The sequence below is a fragment of the Bombus fervidus genome, chromosome 1, assembly GCF_041682495.2.
Source record: "Bombus fervidus isolate BK054 chromosome 1, iyBomFerv1, whole genome shotgun sequence".
Lineage (NCBI taxonomy): Eukaryota > Metazoa > Arthropoda > Insecta > Hymenoptera > Apidae > Bombus > Bombus fervidus.
In genome coordinates this window covers 12,003,960-12,022,710 of record NC_091517.1, presented here as the reverse complement: position 1 = coordinate 12,022,710, position 18,751 = coordinate 12,003,960, and the positions used below count along the sequence as shown (strand labels likewise).

At 35.4% G+C, this 18,751-nt stretch overlaps 1 protein-coding gene across 2 annotated transcripts in view; it reads left to right on the top strand.

Annotated features, from left to right (window-relative positions):
* Grd (GABA-gated ion channel) overlaps positions 1-18,751 on the top strand; it is a 90,305-nt gene that overhangs the window by 49,149 nt on the left and 22,405 nt on the right. For both annotated transcript variants that reach the window (XM_072001139.1, XM_072001148.1), the window contains 2 exons: positions 4,429-4,621; positions 5,440-5,660. In XM_072001139.1, the coding sequence (XP_071857240.1) occupies positions 4,429-4,621; positions 5,440-5,660 (414 nt within the window). The remainder of the gene's footprint in view (positions 1-4,428; positions 4,622-5,439; positions 5,661-18,751) is intronic.

Genomic DNA, 18,751 nt, shown 5'->3' with positions numbered 1-18,751 from the left:
AATTCGAGGCGGTCGCTGAATAACACTCCATTTCTTGGCGTTATTCTCATAATTGTCCATTTCCTCGTTTCATCATGCGAACAATTTAATTTAGAATTTCGAAAATATCATATCTCGTTCGATGTATGCTTTGCTCGTTCTAAAGTGGCGCGAAGACATATGTAAAATAATTTTTTCTTGCAACAATATCGATTTTCTCATATAAATGCAATCATCTTGGGCGACGTATAAAGAACGAATAATTAAGTAAATAACGATCGATCGAGTAAACTAATCGGAATTCTCTGTTCACGAATGTGTAAAGGATCTATGACGTTTATGTAACTCATATACAAATCATAATTGTAAATCATATAATTATAGTGAACTTCAGAATATGTCTGCCCAAAAGTATTTGTGAAAGAATTTACATAAATCTGACGTGATCTGCACGCGGTCTAAATCCGATGCACAAATTTTTTGTAATCGCGCCAAAAAGTTCCTTCCATTCGTATAAGAATTCGTTTTATTTTTCTACTCCTTTTTATCGTATATATATATATCATTTATCGTAGTCTCTTGAAGCGTACGACACGGTCATTTAAGAACAAACTCCTTCACTCCTTCTAAATATTTCGAGAAACTTTCGTTCAATTTTTTAATCAACTAGAAATTCCAACATTTGTTGAAACGAACGAGTAGAGATTTAATTTTTTCAACAGCGAAGTGCTGCTGACTTGTACGAATCGAGCGGCGAAACATCGATTTTCATCATAGATCTGTAATTGGCAAGAAATTTTGCTGTCTCCGGAAGTAGCGAAAAATTCTCGTCGATCCACAAAGAGAATTCGCTTTGGTATTTACATAAAAGACTAGTAAAAGGTCGAGGAGAACGTTAATCAGCTATATGAAAGAAAGAACGTTCCTTGGAAAGAATCACTCGGATTCTTATTTCCCTCGCAAACAGGTCAACTGTCTTTTAATAATTTCAATATGTAAATCCTTACATAAGCATATCCAAAGCCTCTTACATGTGTATCTCGACGATGCGCTGCTTATATCGTCACGAGGCAAAAGTCGTTCATGGTGCATCGATCTGTACGGAAGAGACGCGGCGAAAAGAATCGGGAGATCGAAAGGCACGATGTCAGCAAACAAAGAGGACCGCTAGTATAGGAGATCCTGGAAAATAGAGTAGTAGACGGAAATGGTAACGGGTAACAGTAGCAACGTGTCCGATCGAGCAGCTGGTTTTCATCGTGACCTAAAAGAACGGACAGGCATTAAAATGCCGCTTTATTTCGGTTTAAAAACGATCCAGCCGCAATTTTCATTCTATCCTGGCGAAATTCCCTCGTCCCAATTTCCACCCCCCGAGTGTGTACACTGTGCCACGTGTACACATGTGCTGCTTGTACCGTGAAACATAAACGAAACGGCATTGAACACGAGAAAAAAATGAGACACCAGAGCCAAAAAAGCTACTGTTTTTCTGTTTAGTGTCCCTTCTGTATTTTTTTTTTTTCTTCTTTTTTCGAGTGAAGATAAAAGAAAATAGAGAAAAGGGAAGAGAGAGAGAGAGAGAGAGAGAGAGAGAAATTTATTAATTTACATAGGAAGAGAAAATGTTTAGGCTCGACAAATTTACTGTTTCTCTGTCTAGTGCCTCTTTTACTTTTTTACACTTCTTTTTCTATGCTTTTTCTCGAGCGAAGGTAAAAATATAGAGAGAAGAGGAGGAGAGAAACCCTCGAGATTTATTAATTTACATAGAGAGAGAAAATGTGTAGACTCGACAAATTTACTGTTTCTCTGTTTAGTGTCCTTTTTACATCTTTAAAATTCTTTTTCTATGCTTTTTCCCGACTGAAGGTAAAAAAAATAGAGAGAAGAGGAGGAGAGAAACCCTCGAGATTTATTAATTTACATAGAGAGAGAAAATGTTTAGGCTCAACAAATTTACTGTTTCTCTGTTTAGTGTCCTTCTTACTTTTTTAAATTCTCTTTTTGACTGAAAGTAAAAGAAAATAGGGGGAAGAGAGAGAGAAAGAGAGAGAAACGCTTGAGGTATATTAGTTAACTAGAAAGAGAAAATGTTTGAGGTGGGCCGTGAATGTGTTTACGTTTCTGTGGATTCTTTTCGTTTTCAGTCCTTTTCGGTGTCTTTTTACAAAAAGGAGAATGACAATACGATGTTTTGTACGGGTGTACGTGGAAGTAATTTTGCTATTTCACAGCTAAAGTCGAAGGGAGAACAAATATGATGTTTTACAGGGGAAAGGGGTCACGATGGAGAATTTTCAGTTCATTGATCAAAGTAGACTCGGTAAAAAGCGTTTCGATTCGTAGGATGAATCAGAGATTTGTAGCGTGGAAACACATTCAGTCATTGGTACAAAAAGTTCTCTAAAATACTACAAATTAGAGAGTTTTTAAAATCATATATATCGTTAGGCAATTTTTTAAATACTTAAATCAAATACTCAAATAACACTAAGAAGATAAATATCAAGGATAAATATTGTTAAATTTCAAGTAGCTGAAATATCTTTTCCGTTACTCTTATTACTTTTCTATGTATTTATCAACCATTAAAAATTACTAATATAAATTAAATCCATCTGATTTAATCCTAATTATATCAAAATTCAGCTACAAACTGCTTAAAAAATTAACAAATACTCTCTACATTGCTATACTTTTCCCTCTATCCGTCCCTTTGCATCTCCCGCTCCTCTCTGACGATCCCTTTCGCAATAGCTGTGTGATACAAAGCAACTTTAGTTTGCGATAACGGCAAACACTATGGTACGACCAAATGTCCTCGATACTTTCAAATGTAGAGGATACGGAAACCAAAACGACCTAGCACGTGCTTTGCAAAGTTTGCTTGTTTTGTAATGCGTTTACAAAGGCTTATGCGCTAACACGCACGAATTTGCGAGTGAATCGAAAATATATAACGTTCGAAAGATTAATAGAATGAACGAAGAATGGCACAAAATAGTTTCATCGAGTAAATCAAGTTTTAATATTTTAACACACCAGCAAAGCAAGAGTGTTCAATGAATTTATGAGAAATATCAATTTCCATAAATATTTACAATTATAGTGAATAAATAAAAAGTATAATAAAAGCAGGGAGAGAAGGAATATTCTTTGTTCTAGCGAATTAATTAACTGAATATTTGGTATCATCCAACGTGAACATTTTTATTTTATAATAATTTCGGATTCGATGATTCTGTAATCTTAGTAATCATCGATAAAGTACGTTCTACAGAGTAAAATCTACAACTAAAAATGGACATTCCTTGTTTTTCTCTTATAGGCGTTATAACATGTTTGAGCTTTAGAACCACGATATTCCAAGTAGTTGCCTACTAGTTTGCAACGATGCGAACTCGATAAATAGCCGGCCTCTGTATATGCTAAAATTGATGGAGAAATCGAAACTCCTTGGGCTATTAGCGACCTCGAGGAATATCAGTTAACGATTCACGGATTTGTTACGTGTGTGCGATAACTGAACTGTGGATTTCAATGCATTTTTATATTTTTATGAGTATGATTAAAGAAATTGAATCTAAATACAGTTTCATCTACCAAATATTGTAATATAAATAAATGCTTGGCGGCAGAGGTAACATTGAAATTGTTAAATGGATTTCTTCATTTTTCATTATATTAAGTTGTCCCAAAAGTTTCATTCGTTTTATAAAGAATATCAGATGCACAACATTTTTTGTTCTATATTATATTATTGAATTATCTAATTATCTATTTTATTGAATTGTTCTGATAGAATAAAATGGATCATACATAATTCAATAAAATAATACAAAACAAAAAATGTTGTGCATCTATTATTTTCCTGTAAAACGAAAGAAACTTTTGAGACAACTTAATACCTGATATTCTTAGTACTTGACATTCAGACGTTTTCAAAATACTGCAATCTTGCGTCCTTTACACCATCCGCCATCGAGATAAAAGCTTTCAAATTTGATAGGACGATATAAGAAATTAAAGCGACTGCTCCGAACTGACAGTTTTCGACACATTGGGAAACGTATTTCGGCAATGTCAGCGGCGCATGGAATTTTTAAGTTTGTATCTCGATAACGCATACTGCAAGACACTTGTCTGTGGTGTTTTTAAAACGTTTGGACAACCTGTACATATTATGTGCATTTTTGCACTGTTAATTAATCATATTTATTCAGCATTTCAGAAATCAGTAGTTGGTTAATTAGTTAGAAACGAGTTAGATAAAACAGCTCTTTTCGTACAAGATTTTTAATTTTTTAAATCGCTCTTAAAGAGAAAAAATCAATCCGCTTAACAAAATTCCTTTTTCTGAATTACCTCTACTTGTCCTATTTGATTCTCTTAAAATCACACATTTTTCACTGATGTATAGACCGATCGTTTTGAAAAATGTTTCAGAGCGGCTACTGGAGCGAAAGCGTCCACGAGGCAGAGAACGCAGAGCAATAATCACAGCAACATCAGCGAGCTACTGGACAATCTTCTTCGCGGTTACGACAACAGCGTCAGACCAGACTTCGGTGGTCCACCAGCCACGGTTGAGGTCGACATCATGGTGCGCAGTATGGGTCCGATTTCCGAAGTCGATATGGTTCGTATCTCTTCGTTTCCCTTTGTTTCTCTCAGTAGCAGCAGCAGCCTGGCTACTTGATAGATAGCCATACACAATTGCCTGAGATCTCATTCATCGTGGTACAAATTCGATTTCATTCGTTACATGATTCGATAGGAGTAGAAGCAGTTTTGTGAGTTTCTATTTGCAGAATGTGCGCATTACACGTACGAATGTAAGCATTACACGTATGCATAGACAGTTCGTGAATTAATTGAAGAAATGAAAAAATAAAAAGAAACAAGGGTTAGTATATTTTTATAGAATTAGTATTTTGTTAAATAGTAATAAGGAAGAATGAGATTGTTGTATTTTATTGTATTTCTTTATGATGTCGAGGCTTATGCCTTTCACGATCTTTCTTGAATATATATGCGTTTAATATATTCTGTTTCTATAGCTTAATGTTTTTTTTATTATTATTCAATTTGTACTTTACAATTTGTCCAGCTGGACATTTGGTAAATAAGGTTTAATGTATTTCTTGAAATTAAACCTTATTTTACTATCTGTCTAAATATAACTGTATCTTGCGGTTCGCTTTATTTCGTTACTCTAAGACTTATCTGCCAAAGCATCTGTATATATGTAAAGGAATGAGATTATTTCCGATCTATTGAAATCAAATGCAAAACTTATTTGCGCGAATTGTACACGAAGTTTTTGCGCCAATACTTATATTGGATAATGTATTATTATCGTGGAATGCTATAATGGTAAAGAAGAGGATCTCGTTGGTTAGAAAGTTTTATCGAATACGAATTTACAAGAGTAAGAAGAACGAAATCTCTACGCAGACATATTCAATGGATTGCTACTTCCGGCAGTCGTGGGTGGATCGACGTTTGGCTTTTCAAGGTGGCAAAGAAACTCTGGCGCTCAGTATATCGATGCTGGCAAGAATCTGGAAGCCGGATACGTACTTTTACAATGGAAAGCACAGTTATTTACACACAATAACCAGCCCTAATAAGTTCGTCAGGCTTTATCAAGACGGCAGAGTGCTGTATAGTTCAAGGTAAGTGAATATTTTACACGATTTATAATATTTTCCTATAATTTACAATATTTTGCATAATTTTTAATATTTATTACTGACGGTTGCTTCTCATCGTCCTCGAATTTTGGATCTTTAAAGATGATTTCAATCTTCTAAAAATGTCTTATCTAATTTACTAGTTTTAATACTAATTTTAATATAGTACTTACATACGTTTTAATCCTAAAATGCTAAGATTAAATTTTTCTACCAGAACGCAGATTAGAAATGAATTCTACGTCTCTCTGAGCAAAACAGTTTTTCGAGGCTGAGAGCCTAATGTCAAGACTTTCTTTACCATCGACAGATAGACACTGAAATTTTTAATTTGGCAGATTCGTATAAAAATGCTTCGCTTTTAGAAGATTTTAACACGCGGGTTTCTTTTATCACAACGAACGAAGCAGATATTCTGCGTAGAAAAAATTTCAATTATAAATTCGCTAAAGCTTTACCTTTGTATAATGACAACTCCTTTCATTAAAAAAAAAAAAAAAAAAAGAAAAAGTATCGTGATTATATGCAAAATCCTTTGACGAAAATCAGACATATTAAATGAGATGTACCTAACAAAAAACCCTGTAAACGAAACGTAATGATTAAAGGATAAAATAGGAGGTTTGTTAAACGTAAATTTTACGATTAAATGATAAAGTAAAATGTATATTCCCGAACTTAACGATTGAAGGATAAATAGAGAAGAAAGTCAAAAAGGACAAGAAAAATATATATCTAATATGAACGTGCGAAATAACGTGGTACGCTGAGGTATCTTGCAATATCTTTCAATCAACTGCAGTCACTCTGTGAAGTTTATGGGGATTGTGCAAGTTTTCTGTTTTATTGCGTTACGTCCATTTCGTGATCGTCCTTCGCTTGATCGAGCATGATGCAGCGGTTCCAGCTGGCCGCCTTGACTTGCGTTTATGTTAAACGACTCTATCGCGTCTACACTGGAAAAATGTTTGACCATCGTTTGAGAGCGAATGATAAATTCTCTTCTAGTCAAACGTTTCTGGATCGAGTTCAAAAACTGTCTCGAATTCAATCACCCACATAAAATCCACCCGAGTTTCTTCGCGAAAAACGAGTGTTTATTCATCTGACGCATTGAAGGATATGAATTAAATAGAGAAAGAAGAGTATACGTTCAAGTACGTAAAACGATGTTAGTAGACGATATGACAAAATTCCTTCTTAGCGTGACGGGGACTTTAAAGTTTATGTCTCGATATAAAAAGTCTGCGCATCGTTTAAAGTTTTTAATTCCGAGTTTTGAAGAAAATGCAATGAGATTTTTAGATTTATGGCTGTAAAATTTAATAATAACTTGTTCCAAATCATCGATCTTAAATCAATGGTACAAAGATTTATTCGTTATTACTACAAATAATATTTTATCGATCTATCGAAGTAATTGTTTAGATTACACCTCTGTAGTTTTAGGTGAAATCATGTTAACAACTGTAGAAGTTAATGGTTAACGATTTATTGATTTATTCGATTGATTATCTGTCCCAGAATCCATAATGTTACAAAGTAACGAATTTTTATTATTTAATAATTCGAATTGTGCGTTACATTCTCATGATTATACTTGAAACTATATTGCAATCGATCGTGCAAACTATCCATAGCGGTCGAGTTTATACGGTCAGTTATTATCTGAGAACGTTTCGTTTTGTTTCGAATGTTCGTTCTGTCATCAACAAAATGTAATACAACGCTTAACACTAAGCTTACCAAAGCCGATTATATGACCTGTTACAAAATTTAAATTAAAATTCTACATTATTTCTTTCGTTCATCTAACTTTATATAAATTCTTATGTTATTCGATTAATCAATTTCTCAATTGTTGTTAATATAAGAACTTAAATGAACTTAGATGAACAAAAGAAATAACAATGAACGTACAATTTTAAATTAACTTTTAAAACCGGTCGTTTGACCGGGCCTGGGTAACATTAATGTTAATACTTTCTCTGTTTCATTCACAAGAGTGTTCAATGATCCAGCTATTTCAAATTGTCCATAGAGACCGATAGAAATACACATCTGCTACACGAGAAAAGCAGAGAAAACAAACAAAGAAGCAGAGTGAGGAGCGAGGAGAGAAGGAAAGAGAGAGAGAGAGAGAGAGGGAAAGGGAGAGAATCAAGCGATGTACATTTCCCCTTTGTTAACCCATTCCCTTTCTCTTGACCTAGTCTTCTGGATCGGCTCTATTGTGCAGACCAGAATTAACCCTTGAGCTCAAGGTGCCTCTGCACACGTACATGCACATCTCTCTGGCTTCCCTAAGAATTACGCGTTGGGCACGGCTTGTTCTTTCAAAAAGTGCATCGTCCTTCTCGGAACTATCATCTTTTGTGTACGGTGACCGAGAGACAAAGGACTCGAGATTACCAGCTTGATTTGCGTCAATGTTGTTAGTTCTAGAGCGAAATGATTCGAATAAAGCGTTATACGAAACGTTCTTCTAAATTCTAGGCGCAGTAGCTTTCAGATGCAACTTGCTTGAAAATTGAAATATGAATTTTCTCTCTTTGAATGATGTTCATCTTTTCTAACAAGAATAGAGTACATTTATTTGAATATTCGTTATGATTATTGCTAAAACAGGAATAATTATTAATTTAAAACTGTGCACGATCTCATAAAACATCGTGTGAAAGATATTTATGAAACACGCGTTTCCTATATGGATAAATTCAATAAAGGGAAATGGATAAATTCCAGGCACAAAATTGGATGGCCGTTTGAATTTTATAATTAATGTTGTACAGGCGTACACGTGTAACTATTTTATTATACGTATGACTGATTTATACGGATATCAAACTGCATCTTTCCATCCACCTGATACAAAAGGGCTCTCCCGAATAAGAATATATATTCATATAATTTTAAAAGTTCGAAATCGTTTACACGTTATAAACGAGTTTGAGTGTTTTTACGGTTTTGATGTTTACCAGATATAATGAAAACATCACGCACGCAAACTTGAGGAATACCATTTCTTTTAGTATTCCAATAATATGTTTACTATGATTCAATGAAACATTTTATCCGAATCAGTAGAATTGAAAAATTACGATGCAATAATATTTTGTTATTTCTTAACAAGGAGTTGATAAATTTAATCGATAATTCAATAAATCTTGGTAATGTTTGTAGTGCCTCTAAAAATATTTGTTGAAGGCTTAGCCGACTATCCCTGGGATGTGATCAGAGCGGAAAATCGAATTCCTTCGGAAACTCTGTACACTTTCGTGACCGATCGGTAGCCATTAAATGTCGATCACGTCTGCACTATTTGCACAGCACTTTATTAGCTGCTACTACAGCTTTCCGTAAATATTTATTCGTACGGCTTCTAGTTACTTTACCGAGATTGAACACGTCTGAACGTAAAGGCATTAAGTACCTACTAATTTTGTTCAACCTTGATCAAATCTTTTAGAAAACTTGTTAATTTTCAACGCTCTATTAGTATTAACGTCAGCTCTAACTCCTCCGTAATCGTTTAATTCAGAAGCACAATTAGAAATTAATTTAATTTTCTACGGCTAACTTTATCGCTACCAAGGGGAAGTAAGTTTCTTTAGGTACACAAATTATAAGATTTACGATTAAGACCGTTTCTTTCGCGTACACTTTTCGCGAAAAATTATTTATTATACCACCTGTGAGTTATAAATATATTAAATGTGCAGCGATGTCAGAATATCCAAAAATAAATGTGATAAAGGTTGTAGCCAAAAAAGAATCGCAAAGTGATAAGATTCGACAATTTAAAAAAATAGAACAAATTCTGGTTAGAGAAAGATAAAAAGAAGTGCAAATTATGTAGCGATAGGAAAGGAAATTTAAAGTACTACGTTTTCTTCTTTTTATTTTCCTCGAGATAATTTACATGTTCTTTATGAAAACTTCGTAACTTGGTGTAACGAGCTACAATACTAATTTGTAGGCATAGTCCCAGTAGTCCATGCCTCAGAATTAAATATTAGGTTGTCCCAAAACTTTTCTTTCCTTTTATAAGGAAATACTTGTTCTATTTCTACAAAATGGATCATACATGATTCAGTAAAATAATATGAAACAGAGTGTTTTTTCGTCCAGTCGCGGGGAGACGCGATCGCGTTGAAGCGCGTCAACGTGAGTCGTAAATTCCCGTTACGATTATAATAATCGACACCACGAATAGGTCGATCACCTTATTTCTTGTGGGATAGTAGGGGTGTTTGTTATATAATAAAACTGTAGTCTACAGTTCTATAATATATATATTTACAACAACTTACAACACTTGTTGTCGCGTAGACTGTAGTGATGATATCCTGTTATTGGATCAGGAGTTGATTGACTTCATCGTGATGGAAAGTACAGTAGTTGACTACTCGAATGTTAAAAGAATAGAACAGTATTTGACTTGACTGCCCGAAGATTTGAAGATCAGTAGTTGACTTGACTGCCCGAAGATTTGTAGAACAGTAATTAACCCGTCTCGTACTATTAAGGAGGAAAGCTCGGTGTGGGTGTGCCTTTTTGGAGCCTTTTTGGTCCTTTTTGGAGGACCATCCATGAACCGAAAATACTTATATGAATAGAAATGAAGCTCAAAGATTCGATTTATGGTGGTTCCTTGGGCTTATTGCAGGTCAGTGTACCGAGGTGTAGGCCTTGGCGGCCAGACCGTGAGGGACGTCGCACGGACCATCTCGTGCGACGTAACACAGAGAATGTTGTGTATCTATTATTTCCTTGTAAGACGAAAAAACTTTTGGGACAACCTAATGCATTTGTTCGCAGATTATTAAGTGTCTTAGTTAAACGGATTATTGGAATATTTTTTGCTCAGTCTTCTCGGAATAAACGTTCAACGTAAATTGTTTGCCAGTAGATTTGGGTGATCTCCTAATCTCTTCTTATGTCTCGCAGAAAGACACGTTAATTGTATTGTATTTTCAACTGATTGCACCTGGAGATCTTTTCTGAAATCCTCGTTTCTAATGTACCACGGAGCATGAACTAGCGTACGAAGGATTATTGATCGTACAGCTCCTGTACTTTTAATGACGCACTATGTAACGAAGTGCGAAAGAATGAAGTGATTGGAAGCTAATATGAAAGAAATTTCAGAAGAAAAATATTGCAAAGAGACAGTTAACTGGATTTGTTCCTTAGGGAAAAAGTAAAATGAAAGTGCGAAACTATGTCAAAACTGGGAATAAATAGAAATTTCGCACTTTCAACTTTTTTATAAATGCGTAAGAATCTGTTCTCTACTTATGAATTGTAGATCAATCATTCTAGCTTTACTTCGTGACAGTTCAAATAATATATATATATATATATATATATATATATATATATATATATATATATATATATTCTTACGCATTTATAAAAAAGTTGAAAGTGCGAAATTGCACAAAGTGTACATCATATGAAAAAATATATAAAACGACCAAAGTGTAGCGCTTTTCATAACATCTGGTAAGTGAAACAATTTTCTACCGAAGTTCTATTTTTTAAATTATACTTTGAAAAATATGAATTTGCATACAAATACGCAATATTTTCGTAAGCATGTATGTGAAGATTTGGATGGATTAATATTTGGCAACTATAACACCAAGTCCATTTCAAAGGCGCAGAGGGCGAAATTAATAAACATTATTATATTACCTGCGTCTACAGAAATGAAAACAATGTACATTTCTTATCTCGAAAATCACGCTGTTACCAGAATTTCACATTGTTTTACATGATTATGTATGAAACAACTGGTTTTGGTTCGTTGTGAAGCAATAAAAGTGATGTTGTACCGCGAGATTAAAAGCTTTCAGTAGAAAAACTTGGCATAAGTCAGGCAGACCGTTCTACTTTGCTTTCTGGCTACGATAAAGTTTCCAGGTTATAAAAGTTCATTATCCTTTTTATATACATTTTACACTTTCTTCGTCGAACAAGGAGCAAACATGTACGTCTCGTGCGTCGATGTGAAAATGGGTCGACTATCCTTCCGTAGTAAAACTCGTCAGAGACGACTCAATAAAAGCTCATTGACAATATTTTTCAAAGAAGCACGTTGTTAATTCCATCCATATTGATACATGATACTTGACTGACATGTTAGAACTTGAAGTTGACTGTCCGAGGACTAGTAGAACGGTGGACTTGACTGTCCAGGGAATCTTAGAGCAGTGCTTGACTGTCTGAGGGTTAGTAGAACAGTGGACTTGGTTGTCCAAAGGATCTTAAAGCAGAGGACTTGACTGTCTGAAGGCTAGTAGAACAGTGATTGACCCGTCTCGTACTATTTAGGAAGAAAGCTCGTCGTGGGTGTATCCTTGATGAACTAAGAACGCGGATTCGTAGTTCACACTTTTCGGTAGAAAAGTGAGGGTAACGATCCTCGATGCCCATTGGGTATTCCCAATGTTAATGAATTAAATACGAGGGGACAGTCCTCGGCAAATATGAATCACGTTTGTTTCTGTCCTTGGGAAAAACCCACTACCTCGCTGGGCAAACCTTCGCTTTCTCCGTAATGAGTACGAGCGTGCAATAAACCTAAGGACCCATTTAAGGGGCCACTCATAGACCGAATGTATGCAAAGAATATAACTTTATTGCTAACAGATGTGGGCTATGGTGATTCCTTGGGTTTATTGCGGGTCAGTGTGACGATGTGCAGGCCTCGGCGGCCTGACCATGAGGGACGTCGCAGGTACCGACTCACGCGACGTAACATACTGTGTATAGGTCTTTTTTCGCAAGAAATATAAGAGTATTCATCAGCCTCTTGTACGATTAAATCACTAATATCATTACTGAGATTTTACAAGTCACATTTTTAAATAAATTCAATAAATTTTTATATGTAGCAGTAATAAATTTATATACAATTAGATTAATAATTGAGTATACAGTACTATACAAAATATACGGAAATTATTTGTTACCCTTGTAAAACGTAACTCAATTTCGTAAAATTATAGCGCTCTTCCTCTTCACCCTTTAAAGTTTCCTTTGTTTCTTTGCAACCAGCGATGGATTGTCGAGCACTTCGAATCGCATCGAATAGGATTCGATACCCTGAAAACTCCTGAAAGTCTCGAAAGTGTGGAAAGTCTTGAAAATCGCGATTATTTCGATAGATCTTAAAAGGTTTAGCGCGTAGTCAATATTTTACAAGCATTCTGAATGTTTTAACTTAAACGATATCAATGATATACGTAAAATACATGATACATCTAATAATAACATAAAGATACCTATCGGAGAATATCAAGAAAATTTCAAGATATCGGAAATGCATTTATGCGAACGACTTGCAGGATTTACAAGGTTTACAAGACCAGGATTTTTAAGATTTCCAACATTTTCAGGAGTTTCAGGGTACCTATTAAACTCTATTCGAAGTGAATCGAATTTTCATAGCCTCAAAAAATATCGAATAATTTCGAAAACTGAGACTCAAATGTCCATCGCTATCCGCAACTACATATGTAAATATATCAACTATATACAACTACGTCCTAAACCACATGCACGATCTCTGGAGAATAAAATCGCGGCGCGATTTCACGGGTGGCCGAGCAAGCAGTCGGATGTTGGTTCCCTCGATGGGCAGCATCTGCTCATTTCCAGACAGAATAGACCACCTATAACAGGCCACTATTCGTCACAGATAATCTTTAGCGTGTTCGCCTGCGCGATCTTCCACGGCCACGAGGATTTCGCCGTTGGAAATCCATGATTTTAGATTCTGCCTACGTGGTACGGAGAAGAAGACCGCGCACGTGATCCTCAGGCCAAAGTAGTTTTAGGATTTCGTCGCGTCTGTATGCTAATCGAGACGGTTATTTTCATGCAAACGAGACGGCCCACGAAACCTGTTAAATAATACACCATAGTAAGCGCAGACTAACAACGCTCCTTCGCTTTCACTGCTTTCTCATTTTCCTACTATTTTCGCCCTTTCTCTTTGTCCTCTTTACCAGACTCGGGAACCACTCGTCCTGAAAATTTCTTCTATTCCATGAATTTTTCTGGAGCCGGATAAAACGACTGGCGTTCACCACTGGTGTTGTTCCGCTCGGTTAAGACACTCGTCTGTTTGAGGTTGAACAACTTGAACGGAGGGACGAGTTGGTTTATTCGGAGCTTGGAGAGCCTTCGCGATTGCAATTTACGGAGCAGAGCGCGTTTTTGTACGAAGAACGAGCAGGTTGTTTGCGCGAAAATAGGAAATCGAGTCAGTGGTAATTGATAGCAGATTGACGCGTTTGGGACGTTGCTTTCTTCGAATGTACAAGGAATATAATAAACGTCGAAAGACATTGGTATTTCTTATATCGTTTACGTGATAATTAATTAATCCCAAGTATCCGAAGTTTTATATAATTTACATAGTACAGTTTCATGTGATTAGAAGAATTTGATGTTACTTTTATTTTCCTGGAAAAATCTCCCCGTTTTAATATCGATGTTAATTTCTACATCGTTCTTTCCCATTATTTTACTTTTTTATTTAAACGCACATAGTTCTTTCACTCACACATTTGAAAATGAAATAATCTTTCTATCACTTTTATCTCCGCCGCAAAATTTCCCATCGCGAGTGGCCTAAATCTTGCTTATATATCAAGCAGCTACAATCATCGAACTATTTTTTACACCTGAAATTCGTATCCGTTAATGGAAGAGAAGAGATCAAGAGTAATCAACATAAATGAAACGATTTATAGAGAGGTATTCTGTTTTCAGAAAAATCCTATTTGTCTTTCCCTCTAACCATTTCGCGCATCCACGCGTAACGATGAAAAAGGACCCTACAGCTAGTCCATATTTAATTAAACTCATGCCACGTCTATGAGCATTACCAAAATTAAACAGGAAACCAGTAAAAATCACGTGAAAAACGAGTTAAAAATACACAGTTAGGTAAACGAGATAATTCCCGGCATATTTTTACCGGAAAAACGAATGAAAAGAGAAGCGAAAGAGGGTCGCGTTTCCCTTTGAACCGAGAATCAAGCCGGCAAATACTGCGTCAGAGGTTAAGACGAAGCGGCGAGGTAACCGGAAGGAGGCTGGCAAATGTGAAGGGCCCCTGTAACTCGGCGCCGTGTGTACACTTCACGCTCGAGATGATTTATATCCTCTTGGACGGAATCAAGGATCTCAAAATGCCTGGTTGCTGTTACGATTCCGTTCGTCCATGCGTGGAACTGGCTGGAATTCTCGTGCCAACAGTTTCCAATATGATCCTCTCCTTGCTGCGTTCGTGTACATTCCTGTTCTTGTGTACGACGTGGACCACGTTTCTACATGTGTTTGCCCTGGTGATTATTCACGTTATCTGAATTTAGTTGGCGGCAATTACTCGTCGAAATAATCGATTCGAATGCCACCGGGGCGCAAATTTTCCAGCTGTTGATTCTTATAGTTTGTTAGCCACGTTTTCATCACCGGAATGATATCGAGTTTGGCCGATAGAGTATAGTCAAAGTCTGGCTAACAGAAACGTCCAAAACGCTTAGTAAAGTATTATCCTCTGAGTACTGAAAAAGTTGTACAATTAGCGCAACTGTTAAGTTACTGCATAAGAAATGTTGTATTTTCTCGAACGAAATTTTAGTCACAGCTTAATCGTCAGCTTCTTCAAAATATTTCATCGAAGCAATTATGTTAATATGTTTTTCCAACGATGAACTAGTTTCGTTATTCCGGATTTATACGAATCGTCAATCCTAAAATTCGTACATTTTTTGGAACAAAGATGCACATGTGCAACTGTTTCTCATACAATTTACGTATTTAAAAATTGGTTAAAAGAAATAAACGATATCTTCGTTAAATAGTAAATTTGCTCTCGTACGATTTTTTCTCGTGTAAGAAAATCACATGAATATTCTAATTATTCACAGTGTCCGTTAATGAAGTACCTATATGTAATTTAATCGTCTTTACCAAGAGTTATTTCAAAATCAAACAATATCCTTACCAGTACAATGCAAATGTATCGAAGAAATAGCAACGGTTCATGGCGTCTGACCGGAACGTATTTCAAATTTTTTTGTACATCACTACCCGCGGATTCCTTTTTTTGCTTTGTTTTTACACTTTTGTTCGTCACGATACGTTAGACCGCCTTTTTTACTGCTTTTTGCTCGGACAGCGATGAAAATTTATTCGCAATATCCGTGTTAGGATTTCGCAATTAATTACAAGCTTCCATGCATGGACGACCATCCGTGGTTGGATTCAATCTGAAACGATACAGCTGATATACCCGCTGCGTTAAACAGATGCCGGACTCTCCACTTCATCCTTGCACGTGCTTGTCTCGCTTGCTAATATGAGTTGATTTGTGCCTGAAGAGATGGACGTTGATCCTATTAGACTTCGAATTAAGTCTAACGTGATATCCGTGGAAATAATACACGACCATACTTGAGGAATGTTAGGTAGAATTCGAATAAATATAAATCTATTTTCTATTAATTTCGAATTTAATCGAAAGTCGTAGGATTCGGACAGGTTCGAAAGATACGTTTGAAATTGAGAAGTTTTGTCGAACGTAAAGCGAATGCTAAGCGTTTAATATATTGCTTGCCCGTTTTATTTATTTTAGGGAAAACTATACCTCATTATTCGAACTGTCTACTAAGACAACTGGACAAACTAAGATCATTTATAGCTAAACCTAACTATTTTACTCTTCTAAGTTTTTAGAAAGTCTGCAAAAATTTGGGATTGCTTATCAACACCTCTATTACATTATACAATAATTCCTTAAGACAAATTATAAAAGCTTCTATCGATGAAATTTTTTTTTTTTTTTATTATTTAATTTTTACTTTACAATTTGTCCAGCTGGACATTCGGTACATTTTTCTAGCTTAATTGCTAAGTAACATGTGGATGGCTACCTCCAGCGGGATACCATCTTCGAGTTTGTCTATTTTGTTTTTTTAGTGAGGTCAGTGGGGTGTTTTCTCTTTAGTCTACTTTTTATGAGAGTTTTGCTAGCTTCAACAGCCAGCTGGTTTGGATGTGTTGCCGTTCTTTCCTTGTGTTTTTCTACGTACCTGCCGATTTCTTCTTTAATCGTTGATATTTTTAAGTCTTTACATCTTTATCTTTATATCCTCGTTTCTGACATACCATGGGGTGTTGACTATTGTTCTCAGTATCTTCGATTGTAGCGACTTTAGTTTATTTATGTGACTTATTGCTGCTGTCCCTCCATAGTGGTATTCCGTACGTCCAAATAGGTTTTATTATCGTTTTGTAGATTTTTAGTTTATATCGATGAAAATGAAAAAAAAATTTTTTTTTTTTGAGAAATTCAAAATGAAAATTTTTATTGAATCGTTATTGATTGATAATAAGTATGTAACAAAAATGGTTCCACGATGCTTCAATCTATTCTAGCAGTACAAATTATGTCAATTTATTTAAATACTTTAATCGTTGATGTGAAAGAACGAGGAACACTATCAAAATCAAGGTTTTCAACGCGGTTTATATTATAAAATCGCAATGTAAATTATTGATGGTCATAGTTAATAACGGAATAGCGCTTTCGTTAAATGAAAATTCGTTAATTATTATCGAATATTAGAAACGCCAACGAGATCGCTAGAAAGTATTAAATCCGACTATAAATTACAAGAATTCCCAATACACGTTCGAACCTGCGGTTTGTTTCAATTTATAGCATACTCATTTGGAATGCAGCCAACATTTTAAAGTTCAGATCTTTTTGCTCTGTCTCCTGTAACATACCCGCACGCTCTGACAAACGATCGTGCGTTGCCAATTATCTCTATAGCATGACGTTTCAACTTTAATACAGATAATTCTGTCACGATCGTTTCTTTATGATTAGTTTTGACTCGTCAAATTTGACAAAGCCGTTTATTATAGTATTATTATTATATTATATCGGTATTATTATTTATTAGAATAAATCGTTTTTTTTTTTTTTTTTTAGATGATAAAGGTATGAAAAAAAAGAAAGAAGAAAGAGTTTTATAATATTTTATTAAAAGCTATAAATAATAGCTTATTGACTTTCATCTATCACGATTTTGACGGTTTACAAAATTGCAACGAGTGATATAAATATTAGAATATTTAGAAAATTAGTAGCTCCAAAATTATTAGGGTTGTCTGAAAATACAAAAAATCCTTGTCTTCGACGGAGTCAGCATAATATCGCCGTTCGGAAAAATGAATCCAAATTTCATGTGGTTCACGACAAATCGGATAGATTGCGACGTGATGAATGCACGCTCTCATGTTTAGTTTATCGATCCTGTAGATTTTAAGACCTGACAGCGATCGTTTATAAATTTCAGAAGATCGCTGACCTTAGGAAATGGTATGAATTTTACCTTTTCCTTCCACATTAACTCGGTCTCGCGATCTAACTTCGATGCGAGGAAATGCAACAATATTTTATCTGCGCTTGGCATTCCGTTCCGTTCCAAGTCCCTGTAGTGGTACAATATTTTGTCCATATGCGAGTTGAAACTTGCCGTAGTTACTTCGCGTAAAGGGACAATGTTAAATAAACTTGTCAAATTCTCAGCCACTTTTATCGATTTATCATATTTTTTTTGTAATGCGTCCCAAGCGGCTGAGTAATTGACTGCTTCCTTGCCGAACGATTCTATAGTGTGAAACGCTTCATCTGTTAAACAAAAGCGGAGATAAAAGAACCGTTTATGGTCGTCAAGATGAGGATTGTGGTGAATTATGGAATTAAACTGAATCGCGAAATTTAACCAATCTTCTTCAGAAGCTCCTGAAAATGTAGGTAGTTTCATTATCTGATATGATCGGTTCTTTGCCTTCTCAATCTCCTCAAACGCGTATCCTTTAATCTGGAAGTACTTAAATTTAAGGTGAATGCGATCCTGCATTAATACCTCGTCCAAACTGTCCAATTCGTATTGAGTTTCCTTAAATATCGCGTATTCTTCATCTAAGCATTCTAAATAGTGCTGGATAGTGGTTACTTTCTCTTCATTATTATCATC